Here is an 18,586-nt window from a genome sequence, read left to right as displayed (position 1 = left end):
GGGAGCTGATCTCCTTTGAAAATGTGGCTTTAAGTGAAGCATAGTCACTGTGCTGGTCCTCTACCTAGGGGTGAATTTTCCTCTTGCTGGTATACAGTCCAGTGACAGAAAACATTCTGCAAAATTCTCCGAGACCCATCTGTGCAGAAAAATGAAGGAAATTATGAGAATGAAAGTGACCATCAGATTCTCATCCCCTCTTTTCAAGGATTTGATTTTTCAGCCGTTTTAGCTGTAATTGAGAAATGGTGACATTAAATAATATGACTTTATGCCTAATTCAGCTATGGAAATAGATAATGTTTTAAAAATCCAAAGCTTAAGTTTGCTCTGGTTGTTTGTATGGTGGTAATAGCAGAAGAGCATCATAAACTGTAGAAACAAAGAAAGCACTGGTGTGTATTGTAGTTCCACCTTAACCATGTGCAGATGGGCAAATCACAATCTGTTTATTGGGGTTAAAGAATCTTACTTATTATCTTGCCTGGAAATGCTGAAGCTCTGTACCAAGCGATTTTGCCAGGTTAGCCAACAACTAAGATGTGCATGCGTGTGAAATACTGTATTTCAGAATCTGCCATGCCTTCTACCACGAGCACCAGTGGTGACAACGTTTCCTCTGAACAAGATGGTTTTATGGGCTGCCCTCCTTCATACGAGTCCTACTGTCTTCATGGTGGAGTTTGTATTTATGTTTCAATTCTACAAGACTATGCGTGCACGTAAGTATAGACCTTTGTCTCGTCTGTGCCGATGTATGCCACCCTAGAGATACTGTGATGGGCATTTCCCCTCAAGACAAACAATGAAGTATTTTGCCATATATGTTTTGTGTACTTCCTACAACTGTCAGCAGAGCCTGCCCTTTATATTCAGTTGATATAAGTGATGTTTCCCAAACATTGCAGTTAACAGTAGCATTTGATTTCTTCCTTGAGTGCTTGATTCTTTTGCATATATTTGCTTCAGAGTCTAGAGGTGCATCTACATTGCACACTCCTGCTGGTGGCATGTGGAGTACATACACTCCCTGCCCCCTATAGCATAGATATACATCGCAGTGAAGACAATGAGTTGAGTAGAATAAGGAAAAACCTGACCCCTGTGGGTATGAACCCTACTCACCCAAGCGGTGCCTCCCCCAGCTACGCTGCTGTTGCCTCTTCACTGCTGGAATCTTTCCCAGCCGCAAGGAGAGACAACAGCAACAGAGAGAGGCTCCATCGCTTCCCCCCGGCTGATCCTTTCCCTGCTGCCCTCTCCCGGCCACAGCCTGTCACTGACACATGTAGCTACATGCCACAATGTGAATGCAGCCTGCTTTTTTCTGCAGCGCATAGCTACACCTACCCCATACGCCGCCGCTAGAGGTGCAGTGTAGACATAGCCGTTGTAGGGTAACTGGCCAAACCAGGGTGCCCACAGCATCACAGTTGCTTTTCATTTCTCCGCCTACATATGTATTTATATTTTTTGTATGCATTTTTCAATAATAATACTTAGTTATCCACGCCCCTGCCAACTCACGTGTCCTCCTTGGCCGTTCGGCTTCTCCCCTGGGTTGGTTTGCTGCAGCCATCTGTGGTGCCCTGGGATGGGAGGGGACACCTCTATCCATGCCCTTTCAGACCAATACCAGCCTTCAGTGCCTCCACTTAGAGTTTGGGGGATTTTTTGTCTCTTTTGGGGCTGTCTGTGTGAAATTATCAAATACAACAGGCCTCTTAAAAACAAGGTTCATTAAAAAAAGAAAAAGAAAATGGTAATAAAACAACAGAAATGGTTTGCATATCAGACCACATCTGAATTCTTTCCCAAGCCCAAGAAGGCAGGGATCTCTTGGGGGGGCGTCTATGCAAACACTTAGTTTGTGGCAAGCTGGGGTGTAGATCTACCTTGCACTAGCCTGATGTACACTAAATTTTCATGTGGGCCCTGCTGCCGTACACAGATTATTTGCATTTAAAACTATATACTATATGGCAGAGGGCTCCCTTTTTAATGATTATTTTTATATTTGCACACTAGATGGCAGTATTCCCTCATCTAGACTGTATAATTCACATTAAATGCAAGCATGTAGTTGGGGGGGAGGGGGGAACTATGTGTTTAGTGATGAATTGCACATACCAAACATAATTTATTTTAATTTGATTCAAATGCTCATATTAGAGAGTGATCCAGTTGGCTTGTATGGAATTTATTGCGGTTTTATATCATAAACCTATTAGCAACATTCTAGATCTAGTGCGTATTTGTCATACCTTGTGACAGAAACAAGGTTCATGGTCTTAATTTAGTAATTAATGTTTGCATAGCATTTGAGATCATCAGCGAAGGGTGCTATAGGCCACATCCTACTTGCTTTACTCGTGGGTGGTTCTGTTGACTTCAGTAAGAGCAGTTTGTTGAGTAGTATTTGGGTCCACATTATTAACCCTGAAAGAATTTTAAGAATCCAGTTTACTTTTTGCTGTTTATGTTGCATTGTTCCCATTTTGTATTTCACTCAGCTTGGATAATGAAATGAGATTGGCAAGATTCGCTTTTATTTTTCAGTTTCTAGTCAATTTCATGAACTTTTTTGTGTGTCTCTGGGTCCGCAACACTGAAGTGTGATTTTTTTTTTAAAAAAGCAGCAACTGTTCATTTAAAATTTAAAAAGATCCTGAAGATATTTCTATCCGTAGAAGCTTTTGTAATACCCCTTCTTCCTCTTCCCCCATTGCTTTTAACAACAACAACAACAACAACAAAAGTTTGAAAATAAAACCAAATTATTCAGCAAGATCTCATTTTCAAACTGTCTTTTATAGGGAAAGAATTGAAATGTACCTGTTGGAAGATGCTACTCCGAAAATCTTAGAGGAACATTCCCTTATGGAAAATGACTATAGAATTTAATAGAAAATAATTGTTTATAATTTTTGTAACCATCTCATAGAATTGAATAAGGAATTAGATCCCTATTATAAAATTCTATAGGATGTTTCTATAAATAACATTTCGCTATTAAATGGTGTCTAGAGAAATTTCTACAAAAACCTATTGGTTTATTTAATCCCTGTTAAACTTTACAAGACTCTTCCACAAGGGTTGCACTTGATGAAGCAACACCAAAGGTGATTAAAAGAGTGACATTTTTCTTTTCCATCGTTGGTTACCGTGTGTGCTCATTTGCTTTTTGATAGCTGTGTGACTGGTTACGTGGGGGAGCGCTGTCAGTTCAGCGACTTGGAATGGTGGGAACAGCAGCATGTGGAGCAAATAAAGAAGAGGAACATCACAATTGCAGTTTGTATAGTTGTGCTGCTCCTGCTGCTCCTCCTGGGATCTCTTGCTGCTTACTGTTACAGGTAAAACTTTCAATCACAAACTTACAACACAAGTCCTAGATACCAAGAAGTTTTTGCATATAACTAATGGTTATAAAAGTATAGGGGCTATGCCAGTTTACAGCAGCGGAGGATCTGGCCCCACATGTATTTTGCTATTTTTTTCTTTTCGGTAATTTATCCTATGAATTATTCACAATCCTTAGGCATCTGAGCTCCTCTTCCTTGCTTGCAATACACACATTGACATTAATGAGAGTTACATGTGTCGAGGGAGAAGGAGAATAGACCCTATTAGGTTTGAAAAGGATCCATAATTTGTATTGATGTGGGAGTTCAGACGCATGCCCTTTAACACATATTTTTTTCCTAGGGTTTATCTTTGGTAGCCCAGAGCTGCAAAGCAATTGGTAGGGCTTTGCCTCTTCTGTGATAGCAATCCCATTAGGTTTCTGGGGGGTTGTGCCTGAGAATTTTCTTGGCATAGGAAGATTGGGTGTGTTCTCCATCTATCACCAAGGCTGTGCATGATACATGTAGCAGAGCATGTGGAAGCAGCAGCTTGCCAGGTATTAGAAGCAGCAGCAGGGTGTGAGTCTATGGTGTCTTTGTTGGGAAAGTTCTCCCATCAATCTCTAATGACTCTTGGGGATTGCGCAGGGATGGGCTACCTTTTGGTGGAAAAATGCCCTATAATCAATATGTTATTTATAAATACCCTGTTCCTATAGATGACAGAAGGTCTCAGTCTTGCATTATATTGCAACCCTCAACTTGCCCATGTCTTATTGAGAGCTGAGAAAGCAGGATCAAACTCTAGGAAAGGGAATTCTCATGGAAATACCTGTATCTGTATTTAAGGACCTCATCACCCAACTGTTCTCAGAGGCTATAGTACCATCTTGTAGTTTGTACTTTGAGAAAAATACCCAGCAGTCAAATCAAGACACCCTCCTCCTGCATAGATCAAAAAGAAGGAAATAAACCTGCCTACTAGTGTGTGTGTGTGTGTGTTTTTAAGATCAGAGTCCATTAGACACAAATAGCCACTGAAGTTAATGTAATTTTTTTCTTATTTAATTATTCATAGTATAGTAGACCGAAGAACTGGAAGTGCTGCCATATTTCTTATGTTCTATTGACTGATTTTATAGCCCTGGATTTAAACCTAATTGCAGGTTGGCCTGTTTTCATGATTTGGGATTCAAAGCCAAGTCAGCTGAATTTATGTATATAGAATAAATACACAGAGTTAGGGTTTCTTAGACTCTTTGTCTCTTTAATTGAAACTGTCATTTTAACAAAGTGAAAGATACAGCTGGCTTTAAGGTGCAGGGATAGTCACTGATACACTATATTTTTCCCCCTTTTTTTTCCTTTTCTTTCTTAGCTGCATTCTGTTAAAAACAAAATCTTTGTCATTTTGCCCTGATTTACTTTTCTTCTTTACCAAATGGTTATGCTCAATGTAACTGTTTACTTCAACAGCAAGTTTTCAGTTACATGCTTGACTGGCTTTGTACTACAGCTATTACTAGCCCAACTAGATCAAAATGAAACTACTGATCTAAAATCCCTTTTTTAAGTGGAGCCTGGAAACCAATATTTGGATTGAAATTGGTGTTTCGTCTTTTCTCGTAGCTGAGTATATTTTGAAACATATTGATTACATTCCATAAACAGATTGGTAACACTCCTACTCTCCTCCCCTAAAACACAAACTCATATCTCTTTGTAATTGCAAGAATCTAAGGCAAACTACATTTATTCACTTCCAAAATGTATAATCTAGAAAGCAAAGAGACTGATGCACTGTGTCAATGTGTTTAGTGGATATGGTCAAATAAAACAGAATTATTGTTAATAATATTTAGCACCTTACATTTTTATAGTGCTGTAGCTGGATAAGCCTCATGTCACTTCTGTGAGGCAGGGAGGTATTAATATCCCTATTTTACAGGTGAGGAAAGGTGACTTGCCAAAGGTCACAGGGCATGTCAGTGGCACAGCTGGGATTAGCATTGAGAAGTTCCTGGTTCCTAGACCACGCTCCGTCAACTGGTGTCACTGTCTCTTCAAATTGTTCTCAAAGTTACATATGGAGATCCTCAAACCTGCAGGGGCAGCTCTAGGTATTTTGCCGCCCCAAGCACGGCAGGCGGGCTGCCTTCGGCAGCTTGCCTGCAGGAGGTCCCCGGTCCCGCGGATTCGGCGGCTCGCCTGCGGGAGGTCCCCAGTCCCGCGGATTCGGCGGCTCGCCTGCGGGAGTTCCCCGGTCCCGCGGATTCGGCGGCTCGCCTGCGGGAGTTCCCCGGTCCCGCGGATTCGGCGGCTCGCCTGCGGGAGGTCCCCGGCCCCGCGGATTTGGCGGCTCGCCTGCGGGAGGTCCCCGGCCCTGCGGATTCGGTGGCATGCCTGCGGGAGGTCCCCCGAAGCCACGGGACCAGCAGACCCTCCGCAGGCAAGCTGCCAAAGGCAACCTGCCTGCCGCCCTCGCGTCGACCGGCAGAGTGCCCCCCGTGGCTTGCCGCCCCAGGCACACGCTTGGCGTGCTGGTGCCTGGAGCGCCCCTGCAAAGCTGCTGCGTTGTTCTAGCATGTGGTGTTCTCTAGGCTTAAGAAACTAACAGTAGAATTCAAACAATCCTTTAAAGTGGGATAGGCTGTTGTGAGCACAGAGTTCCTGTGCGTGAGTTTTTTGCAGTGGGCCTGAGTCAGGTCTGGAACTGTCAGGCACTGGCTCCCTCGGACAGTTGTCTGTAGAGTGCCAAGTGGTTCACATGTGGCTGCATGAAATACTCTCTCTCCTCCATCCTGTCCCCTGCCGGGGATTTTTCTACATTTGAACCTCCCGGGGTATGTCACTCGGGGTGAAGGGTCCTTGGCTTTGGAATTAACTTTTTCCAGTGATGTATCAAAGCCTAGGTTTAGGGTGCAGGATGCAGTGCAGGACACATCATCTTAGTCTCATGTGTAGTTTCTAGGGTCAGTAGCTAGGGCCAGGGAGTTACTTACTATATATGGTGAGGTTGGGTCTGTCTTATCTCCACCAGAAGACAATTTTTGGTTTGTATTTAATTTTTATAAATGTGACAAAATATGACAGTTATGGGCATGATACAAATAGCTAATTAACATGGAAATACAGGGTGAAATAAAGAGGGAAATTTTCATTTAATCTAATAAAGATCAGTTGGTAATTGGCATTCAAAGTAGAGCTTATCAAATGCAGCAACTCAGTATCCTCTAGAGTTAATCTGGAGACATCTCCCAAGTTAAGTTTAGGAGAGAGCATGGGTGATAGCTAAAGTATTCACTACTCTAGTTAATGTTTATCAGGAGAAAGGCTGTGTGTGTTTTCTAGTAAATGTATTCTGCCTGTGATCCCAATTCAGAAAACCACTTAAGCACCTGCTTAAAATGAAGCAGGTATTTAAACTCTGTTCCTCAACAGGGATGCTCTTCCAAAATGGGAGTCACAGTAATTTTCAGTCTTTACTATAGTGATCATTGTTCAACTGCTAAAATAGTACGTTTGAATTGTGAAATTGACTACTTAGATCTGATTACTTGTATCTTTTTTTCTCCTCTTAATAATATTGTTGGCTTTTTTTCAGAACTAAACAGTTTTCCTCTTATATAACTATCCGTGGTAGACTTACTCCAGGAAATGTTTTAGTTCTTAGAATTTTGAGTACTCTAGATTATTAGTAATATTTACTATATGATTTTCTGAACTTTTGTTGATGTCATTCATGAAAAAAATGAATAAAAAGTAGGGCTGGATTTTCAGAATTGTATATGCTCAAATAAGCATGTAAGAATGTGTGCATATTTACTTCTCTGACTTGCACAAACAATTACAGTGACTGGACAAACTGTCATAGCATTTGTGCATGAGTAATCCTGAGTATCTGGCCTTTAATAAAGGCGAAAAAAGCCAAATTTGTAAATAAACAAATATTACAGTAATAAACAATATTATACTTGTTTACTATTCCCTCCCAAATCCTCATCACAACTGTTATTTTTATAAACTACATGATACTGAAGGCACATTGTCGCAAATATTTTACTACTGTACCTACACTGTTGGAACCACTCCACTTTTGTCAAGTCAGGACTTTTTAACCACACATCTGTAATTAGTAGTATTGTACTAATTGGTCTGTATGAAAGAAAACAAAATACATCCACTCATTTGTCAATATTAGCAAAATATTACCCTTCGCCAATAAAATAAAACATAAAAGTAAAATGGCATCTGTTCCTCCCAATGACAATTAATTTGTCTGGGCTTTTGTTCTGTTGCAGAAGTCAGAACTTTTATAAGGATCCATATGCAGAAGCGATAAGAAATGCCAGCAGCAGCAGCAGTGCCGACAGTGAGAACGTGACACCTACTAGCAATAAGTCTCGGGTAACTATATTAATATGGAAGTAGGAAGGATCAAAGGGTATTAGGGATCCACTTGAGATTATCCATCAAATAATTCTCATCTTAACTATATTAAATAACTGCTAGAGTCATCAAATACTTTGCTGTGAACCGTAGTTCATCTTACCTCATTGTTATCCCTCAAAGTTCACAGCTGCCTGAATGTATTGCAACCATTAGCCGGTGTTATTGTTAGCTTTGAACACAACAGTTGGAACTGTGTTCTAAATTAAGGAAATCGCAATGTGATGACATGGCATATCACTGAGTTATTTTCACAGGAAAGTATGCCCTCCCTGTAAAAGTTTTCTTGGAAGTCAAGTATTCTGCATGCTAGGCGAGATGTCGAACTTTATATTTGGGTTTGATGCAGTTAAATACCTTTGTATCAGAAGCAGCCTTGTAAAGACAAACATCCAATCTATTATAGCAGCTTGGGGGTGAGAGAATATAAACTATTCTTCTAACCATTTTTTCTTGATGCAGAGGGTCAGGTTCTCCTCATGCTCAGACTTGTCCAAGTGTGTCCAAGTCACTGGGGTTGCCACCAGTGTAACAGAGATGATTTGGCCCCATAAAATCTATATTATAAGCTTGATTTTCATTTACACTAAGGCTATTTTATTCTGCTCTGACACAGTAACAGAGCCTTAAAGTGGTGCTAAGTTACACACTTTGCAAATATGGATACACTGACATTTGCTTTAAAACCCCTTTTCACTGCCAGGGTTGTGTAAAGTGGCCTAAAGCCTTCTCTACACACACAAGTTATCCAGCTTTCCAGTATAATTAAAGCAGTACATTGCCTCCCTACCCCCCGCCTCCCACCTCTGTGCAATGTGGATTCAGCACTTATATAGTGGAATCGTTTATTCTTGTAGGGGAAAGGCAATAAGCTAGACCAATATAAGGTAGCTGTATTGCAGTATAACTGTGTCCACACTATAAGTTGTATCAGTATCACTATTTCAGTTAAAAAAAAAGAAAAATCCCATCCCTTACCTACATAGTTATACCAGTACAAAACCTGTGTATAGACCAGGCCTTAGTGTAAAAGAGACTCATGCCCTAAATTTTTTTTTAAATAATTGAGATATTAGATTTAATTCTAGATTTGATCTTGAATAAAAATTCCCTATCTTGAAACTATTGCACCAAGTCTCCAAGTCCAGAGAGATTCTGTTTATAGGCCTTGCCAGATTTGTTTGTAAATTAATACGTGTGAGGGGCTGGAAGATTTTAAATAGCATGTAATATGTATCTGCTCTGAAGATTTTTTCTTTTTTTTTTTAAGTAACAGTAAAATGACATTTTGCAAATGGACTGGATTGAAGATCTGGTTGTGTTTGCAAGTGGGTGGCCACTGAAACGTGTGGTTAAACATGCGCAAGGCATGTTGAATGGACTTGACCATGGTTGCAGCATGAAATAATTCTTTAGCTGGTGAGGCCTCGTGCTCCTGTGAACCTTTTATTACCCGCGTTTCAGTTGCTGAGCCAGTCGGCACTTTGTTCCTGCAGGTATCAGATAGCAAATGCGATGAATCTGAGCCGTGCTGGCATTTGTTCATGTGCAGAGAAGAAAAACACCGTTTGCAAAGTAGCTGATGTTTGGGAAATCAGAAACATTTGTTGGAATCGAGAAAAGCCTGTTGGCTTGGATCTGTGTATTAGGAGACCTCTGGCTGATCAGCACGGCCCTCACCAGCATTTGTCCCTGCAGTTAATACCAACTGCTGATGACGTTTGCATTGAGTATGGGGGTAATGAAACAGCTAAACAATGAACTGAGTCAATAAAAACAAATCCGACCTACCTAATATAAATTCCAGTGATGAATTTCACCACCTACATTCTTCTACTGGGGGTTGTAAAATATATATTTAATAAAGTAACTCATTTCAAATGACTTGTTAACGGCTAAGCAAGTAATCACTGCCCCACTGCTATTACTTTCTCTTAGAAATAGATAACTTTTGCATCATGCATTTGATTTGCTCAGTGATGATGTAGCCATGAGGATTAAGTACCATGGCATCTTCACACATACTTGGGATGGGAACAGCATCATTGCCAAGAAAAGCACTGGACAGTAATCCACTCCTACTGTTCACTCAGAAGGATAAGCTTTGTGGGTTTTATTTAAGAAGAAAATTCAGTTACTTTCTGGGGCAGAGATTGTCTCTTCATCTGTGCCTGTATTGCTCCCAGCACAATAGGACCAATCCTGGCTAGGGTCTTTGGGTGCTACCAAAGTGCAAAGGGTTAATAATATTATTTAATAATGAATTCCTTAAATAGTGGGTGGATCATATGCTATGATAATGCTCGTAATAAATAATGCTAATAATGCAACCCAGAGCTGTAAACTGGTAATGAAATTCACCCCTTTCCTGGCAAATAGTCCAGTAATCAGTGTTTGTGTAGCTAAAAGAGGGTTTTGGGGAATGGAATCTCCTCTCTGATCTCTGGGCCAGGTGCAAGGCAGCTTCTATGCCTTGTCCCTATTTGGGCCCACCCGCACTCCCCCAGCTGTGAAATATGTACATGCAAGGGGTCTAACATTTCCCACCAGCTGCAATCAATTGCCATGGCGTCAGTTACTGGAACTGCCTGGGTAAAACGGTTCAGTTACTCCCACCCCCTAGGCCAATGTCCTCTCTCTCTGCCTCTGCCACCATCCTTCCAGCTGAGGGAGAATGGTTGCAACTAGCCTTGTGCAAAACATGGCAGTTTGCTGCATGTGGGGTTTATGCCAACGATTCCTTCACTTTCACGCTAAGGGGGTTCACAGCCTTGAGTTTCATATAGACTTTCAGATTCAAATAAACACAAAACCCAAAGAAAAACTCAATTGAAGCTGTCAGTTTTCACCAGGTTTTTGTTAAGTCCGCATTAAGCCGTGTATTTTGCAATCCTAAGCCAGGCCAGGCTCACTCAGGAGGTGTGGGATCCTTGGCAAACTGTTAGATGAGCCTATTCTGGGTTTAGTTTGTTCTGAGACCTGTAATCCAGCAAGTTTAGCTCTACTTTGCATTATGTTGCAGATATTTGAAAGGCTGCTTCAGAGTCCACCATATGCCTGATACAACTGTAGGTCTGGAGATTTTTTGCATGCGAATCAATGCCCAAATATGAATATTAGAGAAATATGCATTGTCTTATTTGCATAAATCCATCATTCCACCCCTCCCTGCCCCCCCCAGCCAACATCAAATATTGCTCTAATTTCTCCCTCCGTATCTTCCCTCTTGCTCCCATGTCTGAACATGCCTCTTCCATTTCCCTCCCCTCTTTTTAGGTATCCCTCACCATCAGGTTCCCCATTCCCCTTTCTCTCTGTGTCTCACCCCTTTTCCCTCTTTTCGTTCTGGTTCTTCCTCCACACTGCCCTGTTGTTTCCCCATCTCCCTGGGGGCAGAATTGATCTTGTCTCCTACCCTCCAGAAGGGGCAGGGTCGCCTTCTCCCTTATGGCCATGGAGTATTTGCTGGGAACTGGGAGTCACAATCATGGTTTCTTCCTAGCCTGCTCTGGAGGATTTCCCCTCTCTCCTGTTCTGGGCTGCTGCCTACTGGCCATTGCCTGCAGACCTGGCTGTCTGTGCTGCCGAGCAGCTGGTGACTCACTCCCCAAAGAGAAGGGAAAAGTAGGGGGCAGATTTTTACAGGTATGTAGGTGCCTAAAGATGCAGATCGACATCAGGAGGATTTATAAAAGTGCTGAGATGCCTAGCTCTGAAATCAATGTGAGTTAGGCCCAAGTCCCTGAGAGAGGGCTGAGCCTGTGGGCTGATTTCAGATGCCTTCTCCTGGGCTCCCAAAAGGATCACTGAGAAACTGCTCAGGAACCTAGAAGCAGGCACTTCCAGGGAAACTGGGAGACTTAACAGGGTTGCCTTCAGTTCAGCAACTTAATTCGCTGGATAGAAGGGAATCATGCTAGAGGACATTCAGCACTTTTCTCCACCATATGGGCTGAACATGCTGCCTGTGCAGCACAATGGCTATTGTTTATGAGTGTGGCTCACTGTGTGTTACTCTGAGAAAAACAATAGATTGTCTACTATATTTGTGTATATTTTCCAGTTCATTGTTGTGATGGCACGTAACAGTCATGGGGAAGGCAGAGCTGTCAATCTAATGGACCGTGAGACGACCGATCACAGTCACTCCTGCCCTTCGGAGTCCGGTGAGTAGGATTTTCTTTAATCTTTGGCAGCAGCTTTACTTGGAAGAATCTAACAGCTATCACCGCAGAGTGTGTCCTTGTATACAGCAGTCAGTCAGAGTTACAGTGCAGCAGTATGCACAAAAGAGGTCATTCCTGGCCCCTTAGTGAGGACACAGCATTACAATCCGACAGCTTGGGGTTCTGATGCAAATACCCTGGTTGGCAAATGCAGTCTTCATCTCGCCAGAGATCTCGTTTGTTGATGTTCAAGAAGGATCTTCTTGCTTGAAAGGTAAATTGCTATTCACAGTTTAAATAGTTCCAGCCTATAGTGGCAATTCAAAGACAAGGCATAAGTGAGCCACATCCTGCAATGTGGCAGTCAATTCTGCCAGGAGAATAATGAGGAAGTAAGGAGCCTAGAAGTGCTCCTTGAGCCAAAAATACTCAAAATGTAGTGGATAGTGATCCTTTCAAATCCCCTAGTTTTTGCCTGAGCAGATGTGATGGCTTTACTCAGAAACACACTGTGAACTTTGTTCTTTTTTCCACAAAAGCTGTATTTCTTTACTTGTTATGTCATCGAGTCTCTCCCAATCACTTTGTGTTATTCAGTTGGGATTAATGACATTTACATTTAGATTAGGGAGTCGAAAGCTGCACCGAACATTGAACTCTTAATGTCCATTTGCATTCCCTGGCCCTGATCCTCCCCCAGAGTGGAGGGAAGCAGGTGCCAGGGAGTTGGTAGTGGTTTCATGATTTCAGGGCATGAAACCCTTAACACCAATAGAGTATCAGTCATAGATGGAGCTCAGCTCTGCCATGGCCCTATGACATTAGCCCAGCCTTGATATGCTCCCTCCTGCCCCTTACACCAGGAGCAGGAGGTAGCTGGAGTAGGAGCCAATTTACACAGGGAATCCAGTGCCAGTTTAAGGCCACTTGGCACTGAGTAAGCATCACTTACATCACTGCATAATGCCCACTCAGTCCTTGACCCCAGCCGACACACTCCGCGTGGTCTGTTTAGTGTCAGTGCTGGTGATTTTGTGATGTGCGCACACATTATCCATTAGGAGCTGGGCAGAGACCAGTACTTTCGTGCAGACATCCGAATAACCAGCCATCAGATTCTGAAAATAATAGTACTGTGTTTGTATTTATTTAGCACTTCCATGTTCCAAGCACTGTACAAACATTAATGTTTGAAGCCTCCTCGCAACACCCCTGTGATGCAAGCAAGCAAGCAGGCGTTTTCGGCATTGTACAGATGAGGGAAGTCTGACCTTGGAAAAGACACACTAAATCAGCCGCAGTCCTGGCATGGAACCCAGAAGTTCCTGACGCTTGTGCTTTTTCATTTAGAGCATGCTGCCTTTCAGCTGTCAGCTGGATTCGTTGATGGCTGACCAGGGCTGGATTTGAACTGACAACCGATGGAGGAAAGGCTCCATGTACTGCACCAGTCCTCTCAGTGCTCATATTTAACTCATGTCTACAGCAATTATCAGGGAACCAAATTCTCTCTGCAACAATTTATAAACACACAGGGCCAAATTTGCAAAGGTATTTAGACACCTAAAAATGCAGATAGATGCCTAGAGGTATTTTCCAAAGAGCCTAACCAGACTAGCATTTTTAAATCCTCCAATTTTCCAAAGCATGAATGTTGTGGGAGGTTGGGATTCTAGTGGCTAGAACAGAAGACTGGGAGCTGTGGCACCAGGGTTCTGTTCCCAACACAGCACACCTATTTGGTGAGAGCCCTTGATCAATTCATGTGGGGTAAAGTTCACCCCTATGCTAACAGGGATAGCAGATGAAGGAACATAAATCCACACCGTGTAGAGTTCAAGCATAGGAGTTTATTACGCACAGCGCTGGTGGAGTGTCACCTTGCTTATTAGGCTCAGAGACACTGTCAATCAATTGATTACAATAGAATATATGGATTTCCCATGGGTGAGGGAAAGTGATGGGGTAGGCAATTCCACACCCCGGGATAGGTTTTGCCACAAGACAAGATAGCACATTAGCCAATGGTTAACAGGTTACATAATGTCTCTGCCCATGGTTTCAAGTTAACATTTAATTAATACTTTGATAAAATGTATTAGCATAAAATATAGATGTTGAATTCTGATTTGGGGTCCATAGGAATGAAGCAACTCCTTTCATTGTCCAACAGGTTCATTCCTAGGGGATAAAGCAAAGAAACAGTGAAAGTATATGACAATAAATATTGTCTCCTTTGTGTTTTAAGGCAGGCATTGGTCCCTGGGAAAGGAAGGTGGGAGGAGGCCATATCGTATACTGACATGTTCCAACCAGGGGCGGCTCTAGGTTTTTGGCCGCCCCAAGCAGTCATGCCCGGGAGGCGCCCCGGAGCCGCGGGAGCAGCGGACCTCCCGCGGGCATGACTGGAGAGGGTCCACTGGTCGCGCGGCTCGGCTGGACCTCCCGCAGCTGCGGGCGGTTCGCAGGTCCGGCGGCTCCGGTTGAGCTGCCGCAGTCATGCCTGCGGGAGGTCCAGCCGAGCCGCGGGACCAGCGAACCGTCCGCAGTCATGCCTGCGGGAGGTCCACTGGAGCCACCGGCCGAGCGTCCCCTCCGCAGTCACGCCTGCGGCAGGTCCGCTGCTCCCGGGGCTCCGGTGGACCTCCCGCAGACATGACTGCGGCAGGTCCGCCGGCCCAGCCTGCCGCCCCCCCGGGAAAGGGCCGCCCCAGGCAGGTGCTTGCCCCGCTGGGCTCTGGAGCCGGCCCTGGTTCCAACACTTCATGAACTCAGGGTTGGAGTGTGGGAAGAACATCTCCTATGGAAGAAACTAACACAACAGAAACAGGGCTGCTTTTGTTCTATTTGCAGCTTTGCATAAGACACAATATTCAGTTATTGCTCCAACATCTGGCAATTTTGCTGACCAGGCTATCTTAGCAAGCAAGGTTATCTTCGTTTATTCTGCTTCTTTTAGCTAATCACTATTTGCTAGGCCTTTGATCTCTTGACCAAACTCTGGACTTTGGGCCTGTAAAAGAGCTAACACAATCCATATACCAGGTTGTTATATAAAATGCACATGGATTTTAACCCTTCAGCAAACACCCCCAGTCCAGTTAAATTGCCATGCTTCTGTTCTGTGGAAGGTTAGTAGTTGAGAAGTCATATTGAGGGTGAAGTATAGATGGGCTTCCCCATGGACTCCTGATACGCTATTGTGGAGGTGGGATGGAGGAGGAGCAGTGTCATGGTGAAGGGGGAGATATACCTATCTCATAGAACTGGAAGGGACCCTGAAAGGTCATTGAGTCCAGCCCCCTGCCTTCACTAGCAGGACCAAGTACTGATTTTGCCCCAGATCCCTAAATGGCCCCCTCAAAGATTGAACTCATAACCCCCGCTTTAGCAGGTCAATGCTCAAACCACTGAGCTATCCCTCCCCCCATGGCTAGATGCATACTGTGGCCACAAACACCTAAGGAAGACGTGTGCAGAGCTGACAGCCCCAAGCTCAGATCCTTTGTTGGAGAACTGGCTGCAGAAAGACTGCAGAGCTGCCCTATATAAAGCACCAATGTTGGGTGGTGAATTCCACCCCAATCCCTCTTCAATTCATTGTACAAAGCCTATTTATTCAGGCTGTGCGTGGGCAATGTGAATTTACCCTTTGATTTCTCTAACTCAGTTTCACCATCTGTAAATAAGAATAATACTTAAATGCTTATCCAACTTTTTAAGTTGCTTTGATAAGCTTAGATGAAGGAATCTCTATGGTAGGGTGACCTGATGTCCTGATTTTTCATATCTGCTAAGGTGTGGGGGGTAATAGCTGCCTATATAAGATAAAGCCCCAAATATCGGGACTGTCCCTATAAAATCGGGACATCTGGTTACCCTACTCTATTGGAACAGAGTAGTACCATTCGTTATTATAGGCACAGCTAGTAGTATTACCCATAGTCATGAATGCCTGACACTTTCCATTATAAGACCCTGTTCTCAGATGCTTGTAACTTTGTCCAACTTTAACCCTTTGGGCTGAAATTCTCCATGGCAGCTGTCTGTCTTAAGGTTGTGTGTTGTTTTGCTCATGTGAAAATGAATTCTTACACCATTTCCTTGAAGTGCTCATATTTCCATGCTTTGTAGAAGGAGTCTGGCCAAGTGATAAGTCTTTGAAAAATTGTTTCTTAAAATCTCAAGCTTTTTCCTGACTTCTGAATGCTTCACTCTGGAACCTTTAATGTTCTTTTACCATAGGGTTTTATTCGTAATGATACATTTCCAGTTTTGTTTGTTTCACATCCACTCCCTCTCAAGGTTCCCATGAGTTATTCAAGATAGTTAAGTCCCAAGCAGACTGTGAAGAGTTACAAAGCGATCTCACAAAACTGGGTGACTGGGCAACAAAATGGCAGATTAAATTCAACATGGATAAGTGCAAATGGGTAATGCACATTGGAAAATATAATCCCAACTAATGATAGGTTCTAAATAAGCTTTAGCACTCAAGAAAGAGCTCTTGGAATCATTGTGGATAATTCTCTGAAAAATTTTAGCTCAGTGCGCAGCAGCAGTCAAAAACACGAACAGAATGTTAGGAACTATTGGAATAGGGACAAATAATAAAACAGAATGCCACTATATATAAAATTCCATGGTGTGCCCACATCTTGAATACTGTGTCCAGTTCTGGTAGCCCTATCTCAAAAAGGATATATTGGAACTGGAAAAGGGTCAGGGAAGGGCAACAAAGATGATGGTATGGCTACCATAAGAGGAGAGACTAAAAAGATTAGGGCTGTTCATTTTAGAAAGGAAACGATTAAAGGGGATATGATAGAGGTCTATAAAATCATGAATGGTATGGAAAAAAAGTGAACAGAAAATTGTTATTTATCATTTCCCATGATACAAAAAAACAGGAGACATCCAATGAAATTAATAAGCAGCAGGTTTAATACAAACTAGGTAATACTTTTTCACAAAATGCACAATTAATCTATGGAACTCATTGTCATGGGACGTGAAGGCCAAAAGTATAACTGGGTTCAAAAAAGCTAGGAAGACAGGGATGGATCTCTCAGAAATTGCCATTTCTTTACACTCCCTCTGAAGCTCTGGCACAGGATACTGGGCTAGATGGACGTAGTATGGCTGCTGTCTGGTCTTATGAATTTTCTTGCTAGTTGCTATCTGTGTTCTCAGATGGCTCTGAGTAATATTTATCCATTTTGTCCAGCATATGCACCGCCTCAGCCTGCAACAAACAACAAAGCAGCACAGATGCTAGCAGAAGAGGAGAGAGAGCAGGGCTGCCGGCAACATCTTCTCGATGGTAGGAAGCCTCAGCTTGGTGAAGCAGAGAGGAGCCCTCACCAGCTTCAGTGGAGCATCAGCCCCATTACGATGTTGGAAAATGACCTTCACTCCCCAGCACCATCCAGCCTGTTAATGCAGCCCAATTAAAGGGTCCAGGGTAGTATGGAACTGAAACTTACAAACTGAAGCAATATTTTTTCTTTAAACTGTACATTAAAAAAAAAAAAACCCTTACCAGTCTTTCCTTATCATCTCTGCTTAGAAGCATTGCAGAGACGAATATACCAGTGCGAAATATCCTATTACATTTTTAATATCACTGTAAAGGTCCTACTAATTGCAGCTAAGAGGACACTGGGTGAGAACTCACCCCAGGTGGTGACCATTAGAAACAAACATCTTCTGAGTGATTTTATTGTTATTTTCGGGTGTTTGTTTTCTTCATATACATTCAGAAGTCATGAAAACAAACTAGGTAACGGGTAACCAGGATGACCATGTGGAGAAACTGCAAATTCTGTAAACTAAGATGATGCAGTAGAATCAGATAAAATAATTTCTTCATTAAAATACTACTCAGGGACACTGTAGGCTGGATGATCCTCTCCCCTACACTAGTTTTATACTAGGGTACCTCCTTTGATTTTGGTGGAGTTACTCCTGATGGATACTTGTGTAAGTGAGAGCAAATTGAGATCCTATACTTTTAAGATTTAGCTGGACCATAAGAATTTTTGTGTAAATGAGCATCAATTATATCCAGCAAGGGAGATGTAGCTGTGGGGAAAGCTACGTCATTTATAAATCTTCCTGTCTAAAATCTTCAAAGTCCCTTCAGGTGATGAAATGTTTTGTTCCTGGGATGAGACTATGGGCCAGATTCTTCTCTGGTCTACCAGTATAAATGCACTGGAGTTATTCTCACTTTATAGTGATGAGATTGAGAGTGAAATCTGGCTCATTATGGATGGGTCTGGCATATGGAAAGAGTTCCAACCATCTGCCATACCAAATACACACATTTAATAAAAAAAAATAGGAAAAAATCCAATTTGGATTGATTTACACAAAACCGGCTTGTTTGTGCTGCCACATTAAATCCATGGGATTGAATGTAAACATATAAGAGGATTTATTTTTATCGTTGACATCCAAGCAGCTACAATTTACTTCTAATTAATTCTAAACTAAGGTTGTAAAACTTAGCAGTTGTAAAGCTCTGTTTTATAGAGAATTGTCACTTAGTTGTTTATGATCTCAGATTATTTGAATTCAGCTCGTTTGAATAGCTGCGATTGTTTTTAAAGTATTTGCAAA

At 42.5% G+C, this 18,586-nt stretch overlaps 1 protein-coding gene across 1 annotated transcript in view; it reads left to right on the top strand.

Annotated features, from left to right (window-relative positions):
- The window catches only part of EGF (epidermal growth factor), a 98,679-nt gene extending 81,014 nt beyond the window's left edge, over window positions 1-17,665 (top strand). The window contains exons 21-25 of the mRNA XM_045019330.1: window positions 572-722; window positions 3,192-3,356; window positions 7,649-7,754; window positions 11,860-11,962; window positions 17,190-17,665. Of these exons, the coding sequence (XP_044875265.1) occupies window positions 572-722; window positions 3,192-3,356; window positions 7,649-7,754; window positions 11,860-11,962; window positions 17,190-17,416 (752 nt within the window). The 3' untranslated portion in view covers window positions 17,417-17,665. The remainder of the gene's footprint in view (window positions 1-571; window positions 723-3,191; window positions 3,357-7,648; window positions 7,755-11,859; window positions 11,963-17,189) is intronic.
- Window positions 17,666-18,586: the final 921 nt, after the last annotated feature.

Source organism: Mauremys mutica, chromosome 5 (assembly GCF_020497125.1).
Source record: "Mauremys mutica isolate MM-2020 ecotype Southern chromosome 5, ASM2049712v1, whole genome shotgun sequence".
Classification (NCBI taxonomy): domain Eukaryota; kingdom Metazoa; phylum Chordata; order Testudines; family Geoemydidae; genus Mauremys; species Mauremys mutica.
This window is presented reverse-complemented; position numbering and strand designations above follow the sequence as displayed.